General features: G+C 47.4%; 1 protein-coding gene across 3 annotated transcripts in view; it reads right to left on the bottom strand.

Moving 5' to 3' along the window:
* The window catches only part of DCAF5 (DDB1 and CUL4 associated factor 5), a 111,135-nt gene that overhangs the window by 8,512 nt on the left and 84,456 nt on the right, over nucleotides 1-18,167 (bottom strand). For all 3 annotated transcript variants that reach the window (XM_030559710.1, XM_030559711.1, XM_030559713.1), the window contains one exon: nucleotides 13,106-13,233. In XM_030559710.1, coding sequence (XP_030415570.1) covers nucleotides 13,106-13,233 — 128 coding nt within the window. The remainder of the gene's footprint in view (nucleotides 1-13,105; nucleotides 13,234-18,167) is intronic.

The raw sequence follows: 18,167 nt of genomic DNA, 5'->3' as shown, positions 1-18,167 counted from the left end.
TGGTGTCTGGCTGCTCAAAATTGGACACCAGGCAATTTGCCTCAACCTCCCACTCCACCATAAATGTCTCCCCCTTACTCTCACAGATATTATGGAGCACACAGAAAGCAGCAATAACAATGGGAACGTTGGTTGTGCTGAGGTCTGGACCTAGTCAGCAAACAGCACCAGCGAACTTTTAAATGCCCAAAGGCACATTCTGCCACCATTCTGCACTTGCTCAGCCTATAGTTGAACTGCTCCATACTACTGTCCAGGCTTCATGAGCCATGGGAGCAAGGGGTAGGCCAGGGTGGGTGTGACCATGCGGTGCTGCCAGCTGGGAGAGCAGCCTGAGGCAGAAGCCTTCAGCTCGCATGATATTCCAGGTAGGACTGGACGTCCATGAGAAGAAACTTAAAGAAGAGAATAACCTGGAGTCTCTGGCTCCCATTTGGTGCTCTAAGAGGAGGATAGCCATGTCTGTTCAGGCGCCCCGATCGACCTCACCGAGGTCTGCCAGGAGCACCCAGGAGATGTACGATGGCTATCAGTCCTACTGCACCATCTGCCACAAAGGCAAGGAGCTGCTGTGGTGTAACAATGCAGTACTGCATCTGCCAGCAGCACCCAGAAGATGTACGGTGACGGTGAGCTGAGCGGGCTCCATGCTTGCTGTGGTAAGGCATCTGCATGGGTAACCCAGGAAAAACGGTGCGAAATGATTGTCTGCCACTGCTTTTACGGAGGGAGGCCTGACAACATGTACCAAAAACCAACCGTGACAATGTTTTTGCCCCATCAGGCATTGGGAGTTTAACCTAGAATTCCAACGGGCAGCGGAGACTGCGGGAAAAGACGGTTACTCACCTTTGTAACTGTTATTCTTCGAGATGTGTTGCTCATATCCATTCCAGGTAGGTGTACGCGCCGCGCGTGCACGTCTGCCGGAAACTTTTTACCCTCGCAACTCCAGTGGGCCGGCAGGTCGCCCCCTAGAGTGGCGCCACTATGGCACTAGATATATACCCCTGCCGGCCCGCCCGCTCCTCAGTTCCTTCTTGCCGGCTACTCTGACAGTGGGGAAGGAGGGCGGGTGTGGAATGGATATGAGCAACACATCTCGAAGAACAACAGTTACAAAGGTGAGTAACCGTCTTTTCTTCTTCGAGTGATTGCTCATATCCATTCCAGGTAGGCGATTCCCAAGCCTTACCTAGGCGGTGGGGTCGGAGTGAGAAGTCGCGGCCTGGAGCACTGCCGAACCAAAGGCCGCATCATCTCTGGACTGCTGGACCAGGGCGTAATGGGAAGCGAATGTATAGACCGATGACCAGGTCACCGCCCTACAGATCTCTTGTATTGGCCCGTGGGCGAGGAAAGCCAGCGATGATGCCTGTGCTCTGATGGAGTGAGCAGTCACACGGCCCGTCGGAACTTGGGCCAGGTCGTAGCAGGTCCTGATGCAGGAGGTAACCCATGAAGATAACCTTTGGGAGGAAATCGGCAGCCCCTTGACCCGGTCCGCTACTGCCACAATTAACTGAGGGGACTTGCGGAAGGGTTTGGTTCTGTCCACATAAAATGCTAGTGCCCGGACATCTAGCGAGTGGAGCTGCTGCTCCCTGCGGCACGAATGGGGCTTGGGGAAGAAGACTGGGAGGAAAATCTCTTGGTTCACATGGAAAGCTGAGACCACCTTGGGAAGAAAGGCAGGGTGAGGCCTCAGCTGTACCTTGTCTCTATGGAAGACGGTATACGGTGGGTCCACCGTGAGGGCCCTCAGCTCTGACACTCGTCTAGCTGAGGTAATGGCCACAAGGAAGGCGGTCTTCCACGAGAGGTAGAGCAGGGAGCAAGTAGCTAATGGCTCGAATGGAGGGCCCATGAGGTCATGACCAGGTTGAGGTCCCATGAAGGGGCCGGAGGGCAAATTTGTGGATAAAGCCGCTCCAGCCCCTTCAGGAATCTCACCACCATAGGGTGAGAGAAGACAGAACATCCGTCCACTCCAGGATGAAACGCAGAGATGGCGGCTAGGTGGACTCGGAGGGACGACAATGCCAGACCCTGGGTTTTAAGGGACCAGATGTAGTCCAAAAAAGAGTGGCGACGGGAGTCTCCATAGGGCGAAGAGCTTTCTCTGAACACCAGCAGGAGAAACGCTTCCACTTAGCTGTGTAAGTCGCTCTGGTGGCAGGCTTTCTGCTGCCCATGAGAACCTCACGAACCGAGGTGGAACATCGCAACTCAGAGTCTGTCAACCATGCAGGAGCCACGCCGTCAGGTGAAGAGACGGAAGGTCCAGGTGACAGAGCCTGCCGTGGTCCTGAGTGATCAGGTCCCGATGAAGAGGCAGGGCAACTGGGTTGGCTACTGAGAGGTCCAGCAACATGGGGTACCAGTGTTGTCTGGCCTATGCTGGAGCTATGAGAATCACCCGGGCTCTGTCTCTGCGCACCTTGATGAGAACTCTGTGAATCAGCGGGATGGGCGGGAAAGCATAACACAGGTGGGCTGCCCACGGGATCAGGAATGCATCTGCTAGAGACCCTGGCTCCCGACCCTGAAAGGAGCAGAATGTTCGACACTTCCTGTTCACCCTGGACGCGAAGAGGTCCATCCGGGGACGACCCCACCTCTGGAAGAGTGAGAGGGCGACGTCCGGACGGAGGGACCACTCGTGCGAACGGAAGGATCTGCTCAGCCGATCCGCTAGGGTGTTCCGCACTCCCGGGAGATAGGAGGTGGACAGGTGAATCGAATGGGCTATGCAAAACTCCCAGAGACGTATTGCCTCGAGACAGAGTGGAGAGGACCTGGTGCCGCCCTGCTTGTTGATGTAAAACATGGTTGTTGTGTTGTCGGTGAAGACCGCGACACAACGACCTTGAAGGAGATGGACAAACGCTTGACAAGCAAGGCGGACCGCCCTCAGCTCTTGTACGTTGATATGGAGGTTGATCTCTTGTGGTGTCCACAAGCCCTGAGTTCTCTGGGTGTCGCAGTGAGCCCCTCATCCCAGATCGGAGGCGTCCGTGGTCAGGGATGCCGAAGGTTGGGGCGGATGGAACGGGAGCCCCGCACAGACTACCGATTGGTCCAGCCACCAGCGAAGAGAGTCCAGCACCCTCTGAGGGACGGTGACGACCGTGTCCAACGACTGTCTGGCCGGCCAATACTGCGCAATGAGCCATGATTGAAGAGGTCTCATGCGGAGTCGGGCATATGCTGTTACAAATGTGCAGGCTGCCATGTGGCTTAGGAGGGCCAGGCACGTTCGTAGAGATGTCAGCGGGGCCCTCGCAAACGTAGAATGATGTCCGACAACGACTGGAACCTGGGCAAGGGTAACAAGGCCCTGGCCAGGGTAGAATCTAGAACGGCCCGATAAACTCTATCCGCTGCGAGGGGAGTAGAGTAGACTTGTCCACATTGATTACGAGGCCCAAGGTCGCAAAGAGGGTGCTGATCCTGTCGACATGGTCGCGGACCTGCAACTCCGACGTGCCTCGGATCAGCCAGTCGTCCAAGTAGGGGAAGACGTGGATGCGGCAATGTCGAAGGTGTGCGACGACGACTGCCATGCATTTTGTAAACACTCTCGGGGCCGTAGAGAGGCCAAACGGAAGGACCGCAAATTGGTAATGTTGGCGGTCGGCCACGAAGCGGAGGAAACGCCTGTGTTGGGGGGCAATCGAGATGTGAAAGTAGGCGTCCTGCATATCGAGGGCGGCGTACCAGTCTCCAGGATCCAGGGAAGGGATGATGGTTCCAAGGGATACCATGCGGAACTTCAACTTCACGATATACTTGTTGAGTTCCCGCAGGTCGAGAATGGGCCTGAGGCCGCCCTTGGATTTGGGGATTAGAAAGTAACGGGAATAAAACCCCTTGCCCGTCTCGTTTTCCGGAACCGCCTCTATGGCTCCCTTGGCAAGAAGCGCGTGCACCTCCTGACGGAGGAATTGCTCGTGAGAGGGGTCCCTGAAGAGGGACGAGGAAGGTGGGTGGGAGGGTGGGGGCGAAGAAAACTGCAGGCGATAACCGGCCTGCACCGTACGCAAGATCCAACGGTCCGATGTTATTTGGGTCCACGCCGGGAGGAAAAAGGAAAGGTGGTTGGAAAACTGCGGGGAAGGATCCGGAGGGGAAACTGGTACTGCGCCCCCGGGCGCACCTTCAAAATGAAGGCTTAGGTCCTGGAGGGGCCTTGGTGGAGCCTTGGTTCTGCCCCGTTTGCCCACCAGACTGCCTGCGGTGGTTGTTCCTGCCTCGGCGCCTCGAAAGGTCCTGCCGTGGGCGAAACTGAGAGTATGGCCGCCACTGCTGCTGCTGGTTTTGCTGCCTGAACAGCCTACGTTGTGTCGCCGGCGTATGAATGCCCAGCGACCTTATTATGACCCTGTTATCTTTAAGATCCTTCAGTCTTGGGTCTGTTTTATCCGAAAACAGGCCCTGGCCTTCGAAGGGGAGGTCCTGGATTGTGTGCTGGAGCTCCGGCGGAAGGCCAGAGACCTGCAGCCAAGAAATCCGGTGCATCGTGAGCCCCAAAGCTAGGGTCCAAGCGGCCGAGTCGGCAGCATCAAGGGAGGCCTGTAGCGATGTTCTTGCTACTTTCTTGCCCTCGTCCAGGATGGTAGAAAATTCCTGGCGTGCATCCTGGGGCAAGAGCTCCACAAACTTCCCCGCCGCTACCCAGGAATTGAAGGAGTAGCGGCTGAGGAGGGCCTGTTGGTTTGAGACCCGGAGCTGCAGCGCCCCCGCCGAATAGACCTTGCGGCCCAGGAGGTCCATCCGCCTCGCCTCCGACTTGGGCGCTGGGGCCTCTTGCCCGTGGCGCTCCCTATCGTTCACTGACTGGACCACCAACGAGCAAGGGGTCGGGTGAACATATAAGTATTCATAGCCCTTTGAGGGGGCCATGTACTTTCGCTCCACCCCTCGAGCCGTCGGAGGGATGGAGGCCAGTGACTGCCCAATGTTAGTGGCATTAGTCTGGATCGTCTTTATGAAGGGCAGGGCCACCCTGGTGGGCGCATCGGATGAAAGGATGCTCACCACCGGGTCCTCAATTTCCGACACCTCCTCCACCTGCAAGTTCAGGTTCTGTGCCACTCGGCGGAGGAGGTCCTGGTGTGCCCTCAAATCCAGTGGGGGGGGGGGGGGCTGGAGGACGAGGTGCCTGCCACTGCCTCATCCGGAGACGAGGACGAGGAGACCCCCGGCAACAAGGTGTCCACGGGGGGATCCGTGAGGGGCTGCACCTCCGTTTCTGGAGGGAGCTCTGGGTCCCGGTGAGTACCGTCCGTTTCCGGGGAGTGAGGGGGTCTAGACGCCGTCGCCTCCAGTGGTCTGCGCTCCGCCACAGGGCGGGGGGTAATGTGTTGCGGACCCTGGGCCAGAGAGTATGCCCATGGGGTCCAAAACCCCCACTGTGGAGGCCCTCGTTCTTGTGGCGGAGGGTCTTGGAACAGGGCCGCGTGCCTGTCCTGTGCCATGGCATAGACACTGCCAGTGTGGGAGGAAACCGATGGCTCCCTAGAAGGCCAAGGGGGCGCTGAGCTTGGTTGATATGCAGCTCTATGCGCCGTGACTGACACTCCCCTCGGTGCCGAGGCTCAGTGCCGCGACCCCCATCGGTACCGGGATCGGGACCGGGAACGGCGTGATGATCTGTGCTGAGATCCCGACCGGGAGCGGGAACGATGTCGGTGCCGGGAGCGGGACCGCGACCTTCTGTGAACGCGGTGCCAGGCCGGCAGCGGAGACCGGGACCTACCACCAGCGCAGCGCCGGGAGGTCGACCGGGTTCGGGACCTGCCACCGGTTCGGTGCCGGGAGGTTGACCGCAGGGCCGAACGCCGAGGCGAACGGCTCCTGGAGTCTCGGTGCCGGTGGTGAGATGAGCCCGACCGGGACCGTGCAGATGGTGATCGGTGCCGCGAGTACGACCGGTACCGTCTGGGTGACCGGTGCCGGGACTCCGAGCGGCACCCCGAGCCTGAGCGTTCGCGCCTCCGGGGTGATCGGTGCTGGGACTCGGGACACAGCGCTATAAGCATCGGCTTACCCCTGGAAGTTATGCGTCCCGGGGGTGCCGGCTGAGGCTGAGATGGCTCCGTTAGTGCAATTAAGTCCCGAGCCGAGGCGAAGGTCTCCGGCGTCGATGGGAACCTTAGCTCGACCCTTGATCTTACGGAGGGAGCTAGGTGGAGCTGGACTCGACGGACCTTCTGGGCCCGGAGTCGACAGCAGTCCTGCAGGCGGTGCCGCGGCAAAGGTAGGTGCCGGGCGGTCCGCTCGGGCCTGCCTTGATGGTGTCGCAGACGCCGAGGGACGTAGATCTGCTCCCGGTGCTGGAGATGTTCGGTGCCGGGGAGTCTTGCCGGTGCCGGCACGGTCCGGTGCCGGAGTAGAACTGGCTGACTGCGCTGCCGGAGCCGGAGACAGGGCTGCTTCCATGAGGAGAGCGCGAAGTCTTTGGTGTCTCTCCTTTTTAGTGCGAGGCTTAAAAGCCTTGCAAATGCGGCACTTGTCGCTAATGTGCGATTCCCCAAGGCACTTAAGGCACGCGTCGTGGGGATTGCTCATAGGCATCGGCTTCTTGCACGCCGAGCACTGCTTGAAGCCCGGCGAGCCAGGCATGGGCCCGGTGCCGGGGAGGGCAACGGCCCACCCGCAGGCAATGTTTGATAACTATTTACAGGATTCTAACTAACTATTATACTAAAAGGCTATCTACTACTTAACTAAGAACTATCTACAATCAAACGACGAAGACGAACAGGAGAGCTAGGGACGTGGAGGTCAGCAAGCCGCACTCCACAGTTCCAGCAACCGAGACGGCAGTAAGAAGGAACTGAGGAGCGGGCGGGCCGGCAGGGGTATATATCTAGTGCCACAGTGGCGCCACTCTAGGGGGCGACCTGCCGGCCCACTGGAGTTGCTAGGGTAAAAAGTTTCCGGCAGACGTGCACGCGCGGCGCGTACACCTACCTGGAATGGATATGAGCAATCACTCGAAGAAGAACTGTGGGATAGCTACTCACAGTGCACAGCTCTGTAAGTCAATGCTAGCCACGGTAGCGAGGACACACTCCGACGACTTAATGCGCTTAGCGTGGACATACGCAATTGACTGTATAAAATCGGTTTCTAAAAATTGACTTCTACAAAATTGACCTAATTTCGTAGTGTAGACATAACCTCAGGGTTGCCCAATGCCTCCATTATAAAGACCCAATTTTCAGTCCCTTAGAATGTTACCAAACTAATTGTTTGGGCTGCAAGTTTCCATGTTGGGTGTCTGCCTCAGACTGAGATTTTTGGAAAAGTTATAGAAAAAATGGTTGAGCCATTTCCTAGAAAGAACAGGAAAAACTATACTGGTTTTGCCCATGTTAAAAAAATGTTTATAACCATAATTTCATTGAGGAACTTGAGAGTCTACATGCTTAGCAGCAAGAATTTTAAATTTGTCAAGGAGGGAGGCTCCATCAGGGATGTGCCTTTTGCTGTTCCTGTGAAAAAAGTGTCCAAATTTGCCCAAGTTATGAGATTTTGAAATATTTCCGTTTGTAAATGCTCAGTAGAGACTAGTTAGAATTTGGCTGCTAAATTCTCTGCAGAGTCCATCTGTACTAAGCATGTTCCATCCTGTCCCACATGCCTACTGGAGTGCCATGGGCACTGGGTGTCATAGGCTGGGAGAGGCTGTGCCTCCCCAAACAGCGTGACCCTGCCCACATTCTGCCCCCAGTCCTTCCCCCTCCTCCTTCCCATTCTGCACAGCTCCAGTCTCCCTGTGTGGTACTCCTGGCTTGGGCCACGTCACCTGCCTTCCTCCCGGCGCTCTGGGACTGAAGGGCCTGGGACCAGGCTGACAACCCTCCTGGCACTCCTGGGATGGGGCCATACCACCCTCCCTCCCAGGGCTAGGGGCGTTAACCTGGGGCAGGGCCTGCAGCCACAGTGAATGGACTCTGGGCTCCAGCGGGGGGATTGGGGGAAAACACAGAAGGGACAGGGCCTCGGGTGCAAGGGATGGGGCTGAGGGCTAACCTCCCCCCAGCCGGAGGTTCACATGCCACCCATGCGAACTGCATATGTGCCATTCCACACAGAGCAACTGAGCATCCCAGAACCGCTTCTCCTAGCAGCCAAGGGCCACTGGAACTCGCAACAGGGAGACTGAGGGTATGTCTACACAGCAAAAAAACCCCTGCAGTTGGCCCATGCCAGACAACTCGGGTTCGCATGGCTCGGGCTGTGGGACTGCTTCACTGTTGTGTAGACTTCCGGGCTCAGGCTGGAGCTGGGGTTCTCTTAAGACCTCCCAGAGCCTGGGCTCCTGCCTGAGCCCAGAAAGCTATGCAGCAATGACATAGCACTATAGTTTTGAATTTTTGCATTTCTTCCCCAAAAATATGCCCAATTGTAAAGAACAGGAACTAGGTCCCAAGCACTGAAAGAAAAAACTCATCTGGCCTACTCCTGTGAAAGCATCTCTGGAGGGGTCTCTCCTGGTTTGGGAGCAACTGGGGCAGTTTCCCTTGGAGGAACCTGAACTGGGTTTCTTCATAAAGAAAATGCCTTGGCCTTTTGCCTGTCCTGTCTGGGTGACCACCACACTGAGGGATGAGGGAACAAATGGAGATAATAAGCTTGGGTAGCTAACAATCCCTAAAATAATTCATCTCCTGGTAGAAAGAAGAGAGGAGACAAACACTCCTTCCACTTGTCCCAAATTTTGGTTTTAAAACCTGGGATGGCAACAGATATCTGAGTGCAGAATTATCTGCCTGGTCAGAGGTGAGGATGCTTGGATGATCATGCAAGTGAGCTGCCTTTGTAAGTCACAGGAAGAGAAATGCAGCCCCAAGTGTCTTAGACTTGGGGAGAGGTCATAATCCAGGAAAATCCATAAGGTACTGCACAATTTATATACCATGTCAAAATAACTGAAAAAAAGCTGCTCTCAATGTAAGTGAAAATAATTAGAGCCACCTGACTACATCAGATTATCCTACCAAGCAGCAGCAGATAGCCATGTAGACATTGTCTTGTCACCATAGAAACAAGGGTGAAAAGATTTTCCTGTATTTGATACACTGGTAATTTTCAAACAAATGGAACATCATCAGTCATCTTCAAACTCCAAAGCTGCTATTCATTTTAGAATTTAATGCAAAATGGCCTTCATTCTTAAAACTTTCCCTGGACTTGCTTTAGTTTGTGTCCTATGGACATTCTCTCTGTACTCCCAGCATCCCCTGCCCAGCTCTCTCTCTGTGTAAGACAATTTTTTCACTCTATCATTTAATTGTCAAGGATTTTGCAATGCAGTTTGTAGGAAAGATGTTAAACTAAATAAAACTGCAAAGGACAGCTATGACACCAGTACCTTAACTCACTTCTACACTCTTCAAAACCATGTCCTCCCTTCAGAAGCCTGCACTTGGAAAGAGAGAGCGAGCTATACCAGTGGTTAATGCATCCAACATTTCCTCTCTAGTAATATGGATTCAAACACACTTTAATCCTGAGCAAAATGAGCATGATGGGGCTCAATGTTTGAAGTACTCTGCTTTTAACTATGCCCTCAAAATAAGCATCCAGATTGGAATTTAAAGCTTCTTACATGCCATGTTTTCAGGTCTGGTGAATGAGATATATTCATGTGGGTTCATTTTAAAAATCAAAGGCCAAAGCCACCGCTGGAATAAGACCACTGATTTTATTAGAGTTAAGTCAGAGATTAATTTCACCTTAATTTGGGACTCAGCACTAAAATAGCAAGTGTGTTGACAGAAGTGCGTGGGAATTTCAAATAGCTTGTCTGTTTTATACCTAGATCTTGGTGCTAGCAGTGTCTGTCTTCAATAAGTGCTAAATTTAGTAAAGCTAGTCTAAAAATTAAAACCCAAACAACTGCTTGTATCCACACTTTTAGCTCATCACAGACCTTGTATAGCTGACGAAATGGAACACTAGTCAATAGTTGAATGGTTGTCTTTATATCTTCATTAAAAAAAATAAAAAGGATTTTTTCGAGTGGCAGTGAAGGGAAGATGAGAGCTTTTAAGAAAGTGATTTGAAAATTAGTTGTAGAGGTCCATTGTGCATCTCCCCTCTCACTTACAATATCATGACATCCCTGGGGCAGCTACAGCAATTGCTTACATGAAAAAGTTACATTAGGAAAGGATATACATTTTGAGAGGCTTTAATGCAATAAAAAGCCATCTCCTGTTGCTCTTCATCTCATCTTTTCCATCCACCTGTTCTGTCTCTGGCTGCTCTCCACATGCATCTCTGCCACCTGGTCCTTTTCTTCCTCTTTTCCATGGACATCATTCCCTCTCATCCTTCCTGAATCCTCTCATCCAAATACATAGCATGGACCCTGAGCAGAGGCAGCTAACTTCTACCTTCTTACAAGCAGCTGCTTTTATCGGCCACCAGACTTTTCCTTGCAATGGAGAGCACTGGACACTTGTAACAGGAACTGCAAACGAAGAGAAGCAGCCAGCACCATGTAACCTACCTACTTCCCATGACGAGCAACTGCTCTGCAGATCAGTTTGGTAACTGCTGCTATGCAAGATGGTACCTCTAATAGGTTAGGAACCTTCACCTTCAGTACTGCAGTGCAGAGCTCAGCATTGGAAATGAGCTCAAATGCTGGCAACAGACTTGAACTCAAGACATGCTGGCCCCTAAATGAGAAGCATAATTAGCTGAGCCAGACCGATGATGAACAACAACCAAAGGGCAAGAAGTTCTGCCACTTTCATGTATGGAGTTGCCTGGATTTTTATTAAACTTTTTCCCCCATTGATTTGTTTCCAGCTTGTGATCTTAAACACTTCAGTTGTTTCAAAGCAGATAAGCAAGTTCCATCTCACACACACTGTGACAACAGAAACTGTCTTTTAAAGGAAGTGCTGGAGCAAAGTGGTCTTCAAAAGTTACACAACTTATCAACGAACACTTAACTGAACCAAGCTTTCAATCATTAGACAAAGAGGAAAAGGAAAAAAAAAAAAGTACACAAAAGCAACACAGGGGATGTGTTTATGCCAAAGTTAATCCAACAGACTAAGCACAGTCATGCAGGAAGGATTCACAGGGTAAAGGGTCAATATAACCAAAATCCGAAAGAGAGACTTTAGACTGCATGAATTAAGTTCATAGATCCAAAAATTCCTCTGGCAGAATTGTATTTAAATAGAAACAGGCAGTCTGTTAGAAATTGAAAGTCAATAAGCTTCTAAAGACTATACAACACACTTTGTCAAAATCCATACTTGGGATGATGCAAGCCAGATATTTTCTTTTGTTTTAAAAACACACACAAGACTCTCAGGAGAATATAAATGAAAATGGAAAGAAAGAAGAGGAAGAAATTGGAGATGCAAAACTAATGTGTCAGAGGAAGACTCGAAGAAGAAAGTGGAACTAGGATAATATTCTAAAGTCTGTTAATAGTTGGAATGTGAATGAAGCAGATGGGCATTGGGCCATGTTCCCAAGGATTTGGGCCATGTCTCATCCCTAAGTTGCAGACTATTAAAACATTCCTTGGCAGGGTAAAGGTCAATTTGTAACTGACTAAAAGCATTTAGTTATACTCAAACAACATCCTTTACAGCCATGTGCACTCAAGAATCTTACAAAGCCATTCAAGCAAATGGTTTGAAGCAGGATCAGTTTTCATGGTTAGAAATTTGGTCAGTCTAGGTCTGTCAACAGGAACAGTGAAACAGAATTACTTATTTCCATTGCACTGGCATGCAAAGCATGGTAGGTGCTGTATAAACACCTAGGACAACTCAGGAACAGAAGCCAACTCATATTACGCCTTCAAGAGAAGTACTTGATAGCAAAATAGGATATACCTCTGCATTCCATGTAGTTTCTGGTAGTCACTGGTCTTCTGAAAATTCTGCACATTTTAAAATGCAGAATACAAAGAAGAGACAATTCTGACACCTAGCAATGTCCATTCCCTCTTGAATACAGACAAAGATATGGTAACTTATACAGCTCCACTTATTCATGTCATCATATACAAGCAACTTAATATGCTTTTGTGAAAAATTAGAAATGGACCCAGGAAGTAGCACTTGGGTGAGGTATAGGCTAAGGTTCAGTTGTACTGAAGTTTTCTAGGATGTTTCAGCCCAAAAAGTGTCAGAAAACACATGAGATAACTGATCTTACTACATTTCCGCCGGTTCGGGCCAAAATCTCATGAGACTTTAGATATGCTCAAAATGAAACTGGAAAATAGGTTCCTTTTCCTTCAGGCCCAAGCAGGAAACAAACCATGGGGAAGATTCAAATCCACAAAATTCAAATCTGACCGTATGGCCCCACACCATTTGAAATTCAAAGGGGTTTAGATTGAAAATTCTACTTTTGCCAAACACTATATTTAACTGAAAAAAATCTGCTATTAAAAATGTATATATAAAAAAAAGGGAAAAACATCTAACATCAGAAACATGGCACTGGAGTAATATGGATTCAAATATATGGAAAAAATAGGTTGCCCAAATTAAAGAGTTGGGTAAGAGAAAAATGATGTCCACTTGATAGGCTAGCGGCTAGCCAACTTGAGCCACTGACTTCAGAATACTGCTGCCAAACAGCAGCACTCGCTGATGATCAGTTAAGGGTTGCAGGTCATGTGCTGCTAACTCTGAGCATCTGGATACAGAACAAATTAAATTATATATTAAAAAAAAAAAAAAAAAAAAGCTAAAAAGCCACACAGACATTTTCCTAATGTTACTTTTCTGTGTATGCAATTTCTGTTGTTGCCACAGGAATATGATTGCAAATGGTAGGGTATTATGAAAGGGAGAGAGTGTATCCACAAGACATACATTAAAACATAGTCCATACGATGAGAGACTATGCTGCTATGAAGTCATGACAACTCATGGGACACACACCCTGTTTGGGGCCAGACAGATAAAGGGACTAGCCCCCTTAGCATCAAACCATTTTTTTGGGTGGTGGGGTGGGGAAGTGAGTCATTAACAAAACAAAAGGTGCTGTTTCAATATCAGTTTTTAAAGGAAAAATGTATTTATGACAATGATTGTTCTCTTACCTTTATAATCTTTTCAACGCCAGAGGAGCAAATCATGTAAGTATGGGGATTAAACCGAACCTGGTTTACAATTGACCGATGACCTTTCAACACCATAAAGGCACCATTAACAACCCTGCCGATCCCACCTAGGCAAACAGAAGAAAGAAGAAGGGAACTGAATTGTAGCATACTATATTTAACAGTACATCTTAACTATATTCTGTGACTCCTGTGTTGACAATAGAATATCAAATATACACATAAAATTACTACAGAAAGAATGCAGCTCCGATGAGGACTATACCTCCAGCGAATCGTACTTGACGACTACACACTTCAATCTCCTAAATAAAAAACACAGGCAGTTTTAGAAACCCGGGATAAGTGATAAACGTATGCATCTCATATAAAAGAACAGCAACATATTTAATTGAACTGCAAGTGAAGCTGGCTTGTTTGAAGCAGAAGACCTACTAGAGTCTAAATTTGAGGTAGAGAAATTCACAGGTTGGTTCCCCAATCATTGTGGCTTCCTTTATCAGGGTAAAGACTGCAAGATAATTTGCGGGTAATGAAATGTAGCAAAAGAGCATTGTTCCACGGGGTGTTATTCCTCGTCATGAGGCAAAGGCAGTAATCCACACTGTATATATAAAGGGGAGTGCCAGAAAACAATGGCAGTACCTGTAAGGCCCTGTATTAGTGACTCCAATTTCAGTGTGAGAAGCTCTCTGTATTTTATTTTATTAAGTCTATTTCCCAATGACAACTTTTCACACAATCGATTCTTCAGTGTATTTATATGCAAGTATAATTTGTTTGAGAACATGCACTTGCATGTTTAAATAAGGAAACATCATAATGAAGAATGTGAGCAAAAACAGCACTATTCTTTAAGAGTCAAAAATGAAAACAACTACAAAGGAAGGAAAATGATCAAAATATAACTCCTGAGATCAAAATACATCTTTTAGAAAGCTGAAGACGGTTTATTGAGCTATGCTGCCTGCAGCAATCCTAAACTTAAAAAAACAAACAAACAAAAAAAACCAAACCACCACACAAAGCTTGCTTGTTAGGTTTAAACTGAACTGAACTGCTTTTCCCCCCAAGTGGCTCTGCTCATCAGGTTTCATTCCCCCTTTGTCCCCATACTTGAGCTACTTCAGAACAAAGATGGTACTGTAGTTCGATTTCTATGTTGTCCTAATTAACTAGCAACATTTTCTCCCGAAATGGAGAGCAGTGAAATTTCCATCAAATGGCCACTTCCTGTAGGAAAAGCTGCACTGACACTAAATGGCAGCTGGGTAGGGGGAAAAAATACCAAAACGCAACATCTCAAATACAGCTTTTATAGCAGCCTTCCTTTGTAGCTTACATGAATAGCATGAAACATGTAATATACCAATTTCTCAACCTCTCTCTCTTAGTGAAAGCTTTCATCAGCTGATTTCTACTCCACTCCTCTACCCCTGAAAGCTCACCTCTCAACCTGGCAATGCATAAATGAGGGACATGTGACAAGAACCCAAAATGAGAGGGACACAAATTTACTTGATTTAAAATGTAGGACTTATTCCTTTTATGTAAATAACTCTTTCCAGAACTTCAGTTTCATGGTACTTTATTTCTGGCAGAAGGACTTTTCAATGGTAAAAGAGAAAGGATGCTAAATCTGCGTGGGACACAACTAACTTTGGGACTTGAATGAACATACCACATTTGAGATGTATGCATGAAAGAAAGAGGGAAGAGAGGAGGCCATAAATTATATTTAAAAAAAAAAAAAAAAAAAAAAAAAAAAAGCAAAACAGCAAGGGAGAGACAGCCTGGCCAAATGCTTCAAAACTTACAAAATGAAAAGACCCCCAGTAACCTCTGAGAAATTTGGGAAGTTCTTTCCCCTCACCTACATCTCTTCTTAGGCAGGCACCAAAATTGAACCAGGTGACAATTTCAACGAATTTGGGCAAGTCTCCACCGAAAATGCCAGATATACAAATGGAATCCCACTGGCATAAGTGGTGTTGGTATGGGTATAACTGGAAGCAGAACAGGACACTAAATCCTTAATTTCACACCAGGGTTTGACTCCTCACCTTTTCATGCTATTGTCCATGCTAAACATTCATGATCACATTCATTCATGGCAACTTGCCTTACTTCTACAGCATTCTTTCCAACCAAATCACAACCATCAATTAGCAGCATGCATCAGGCCAACTGTGCAAGGTTACGCCAAATGCATTTCTTGAAGTTCTTTTCTTAGCTTGGTGGAGAAACATTCCTGGAAAAAGCCTTAGGAGTAAGATGGTAGAAGCTGCTCAGTAAATGTTTCCAATACAAGTGATGCCTGGAAGGCAAGTTTTAAACCATCCACTGATTCTACACACTGGCTATTTGAACACACTGTAGTACAAGACTCGGGGTCTGATATTGGGAAATGCTTTGCAGAGGACTAGGAAAGCTCTTAAGAGTCAGGCACTAGAAATAAAATGGGAAAAGGAAGGATGATCTTGTGGTTAAAACACAGGCTTACAAGTCAGATACCTTGGGCTCTATTCCTAGAATTGTCACAGGCTTTCTGCACGCCCTTGAGCAAGGCACTTCACCATGAGCCACAGTTTCCTCATCTGTAATATGGTTATAACAGTTCTTTACCTCAGAGTTATGCTGGAGATTAGTATTTGTAAAGTACATTGAGAGCTCTGGATGGAGAACAACATGTAATTGCAAAAGATCTTAAAAACGTCCGCATCCAGAACTTCATAGCTGTCACTATGCTGCAAAGTGTGGCCACTCAAATTCAGTGGCAATGGGAAAGAATCTCCAAACATTCTGCTCCAAAACTGGAGGTCCTTATCATTTCAGCTAACAGAGACTTCACTTGCTGGACCAGACTCATCTGGCTAATCTAGTCCAGTATCCTGTGGCCAGTATCAAATGCTTCAGAGGAAGATGAAAGAAAGCCTAAAATGGACAATTATAGGGAGATTTTTCTGTAAGCAGGTTATTCTAACCCTATCAGTTAATGGTGATCTTATGCTTCCAAACACAAGTGTTTATATCCCTTACAGTAATTTTTTTATACTCTCTAATGTTACTGATGAGATTCTTACCTCGTGACCTATGTGGCTAGCCAAAAATTCAGGGTCTTTTACGTTGTTCCAGTTAGGGTGAGACATTGGTGAGAGTCATGTATTTCTTTGATGCAATTTTTATGTATATTTTTTGTAAATAAAGTAAGTACTATTTCTCTGAATACAGGAGAAATCAAACAAGAGAATAGTGGGCAAAGGAACTGTCTAAGCCTTCCTTTCCAAAAAGGGTCACATTACCAAGACTTTTGTTACTGTTTGCCTGGGTTTCTCTCTACTTCTCTCACTGTTCTGTTATTCAATCTCACGTACACACTCTTACTCAAACAATGCCTAGCTGAGCTCCTGCCTGTATAATTCAAATTCCTGAGTGGCCTTGGACGTACCTTCATTTTGACAGGAGACATAGGCCTGTGTTTGGGGTAGTGGCCACTTAACGGTTTCAGTCACCTGATTACAATGGTTTCTTCACATTTATCCTGAATGTAAAATGGTGGTTATACTGGACCCAGAACAAGGTTTAAATTCAACCCATAAGAATAGCCATACTGCATCAGACCAAAGGCCCATCTAGCCCAGTATCCTGTCTTCGACAGTGGCCTATGCCAGGGTCCCAGAGGGAATGAACAAAACAGGTAACCATCAAGTGATCCATTCCTAGCTTCTGGCAAAACCCATAACAGTATTCTCATCCTTCTACTTGTCGTACATGTCAGTTTGCTCCGGCACTTTGTTTTCAGACACCTCAGTCTCTGACAGTGGTGAAGGCTAATGCAAACACGTTATTTAGCTTTACTGTAATGTACTAATGATTTAATCAGTCCTTTTACTCCATAGTGATCTGGCAGACTCATTCTAATAGGGTTTCATCTTCCAATATACTTATATTTTGGGAGGTTTGGGTGATTATCGGTTCAAATCCTTAAGTCCATCTTTAGTTTTATTTGCCATAGTTTGCTTCTTTCTATTTGGCTTCACTTAGACTGGACTTCCATTTTATGGAGGACAACTGTTTGGCCAGAATAATCTCTTGTATTAGGCCATTTGACTACACAGATTTTTTTTTCCCTTTGCTGCCCTTATTTCTTTTTTTGTTCAAGGGTATGCATACCTTCTGTGACTACCTCTGCATGGTCATTTCAATATTCTTGTGTAATTACAGTATAGATATAAGCTGCTTCTATTCTGAGTTTGAGGATTTAATTTCCACACTTTTGACTTTAGGGTGTTTTTGATTAGCTGCTGCTTTTTTTTTTTTTTTAAAGTCCTCTTCTCCAAAAGTTTAGAATCAAAAAGTTTATTTAACTTGCTTTTTATATGATTCTTCCCATGAAGACAGTAAGTTTAGTTGTACTGTCATCACTGTTACTCAGTGGCTTAACAGGGGTGGTAGCTACTTTTTGGATCTACTTCTACTTCCTACATGTTGCTCAAAATTCGAGTCCACAATAGGTCTCCTTTTGTATGCACCAAAACTAGCTGCTCCAAAAGGAAGAAATGTTTAATGTGTTTTATGATTAATTATTATTTGTATGAGCATAGCATCTAGGAGCTACAGTGTCCCAACATATCTAACTCATTTCTGAGAGGGGTGCAAGTACAGGGCTTATGAGACAGAGCTGGGTATTTCCGATTACATCCAGCAGAAAGCAGAGGCAAATGGACTAACCAGTTTGGTTTAATTTTACATTATTATAGCAGAGTCTAAATTCTTCTAGCATTGAGTTAATTCCTCTATGCTAGAGATCCTGAATTACAAATCTGAACAAAACAAAATTCCACAGCTAATTATAGTTGTATTTAAATATCTTCAATTTCCTAGACTTTTTTTAAATGGCTAACACAATAATAGTTTATGAAATAGGTCTGGACTCTAGTAGTAGACAAAAGGTAATGCTAACCTGCAATGTTAAAATGTAGGTGTCTAACACCACAACAAAGGGGTTAGAATTAGGCCTGTTTTTATAATCTGTACTAAT

Source organism: Gopherus evgoodei, chromosome 4 (assembly GCF_007399415.2).
Source record: "Gopherus evgoodei ecotype Sinaloan lineage chromosome 4, rGopEvg1_v1.p, whole genome shotgun sequence".
NCBI lineage: Eukaryota > Metazoa > Chordata > Testudines > Testudinidae > Gopherus > Gopherus evgoodei.
This window is presented reverse-complemented; position numbering and strand designations above follow the sequence as displayed.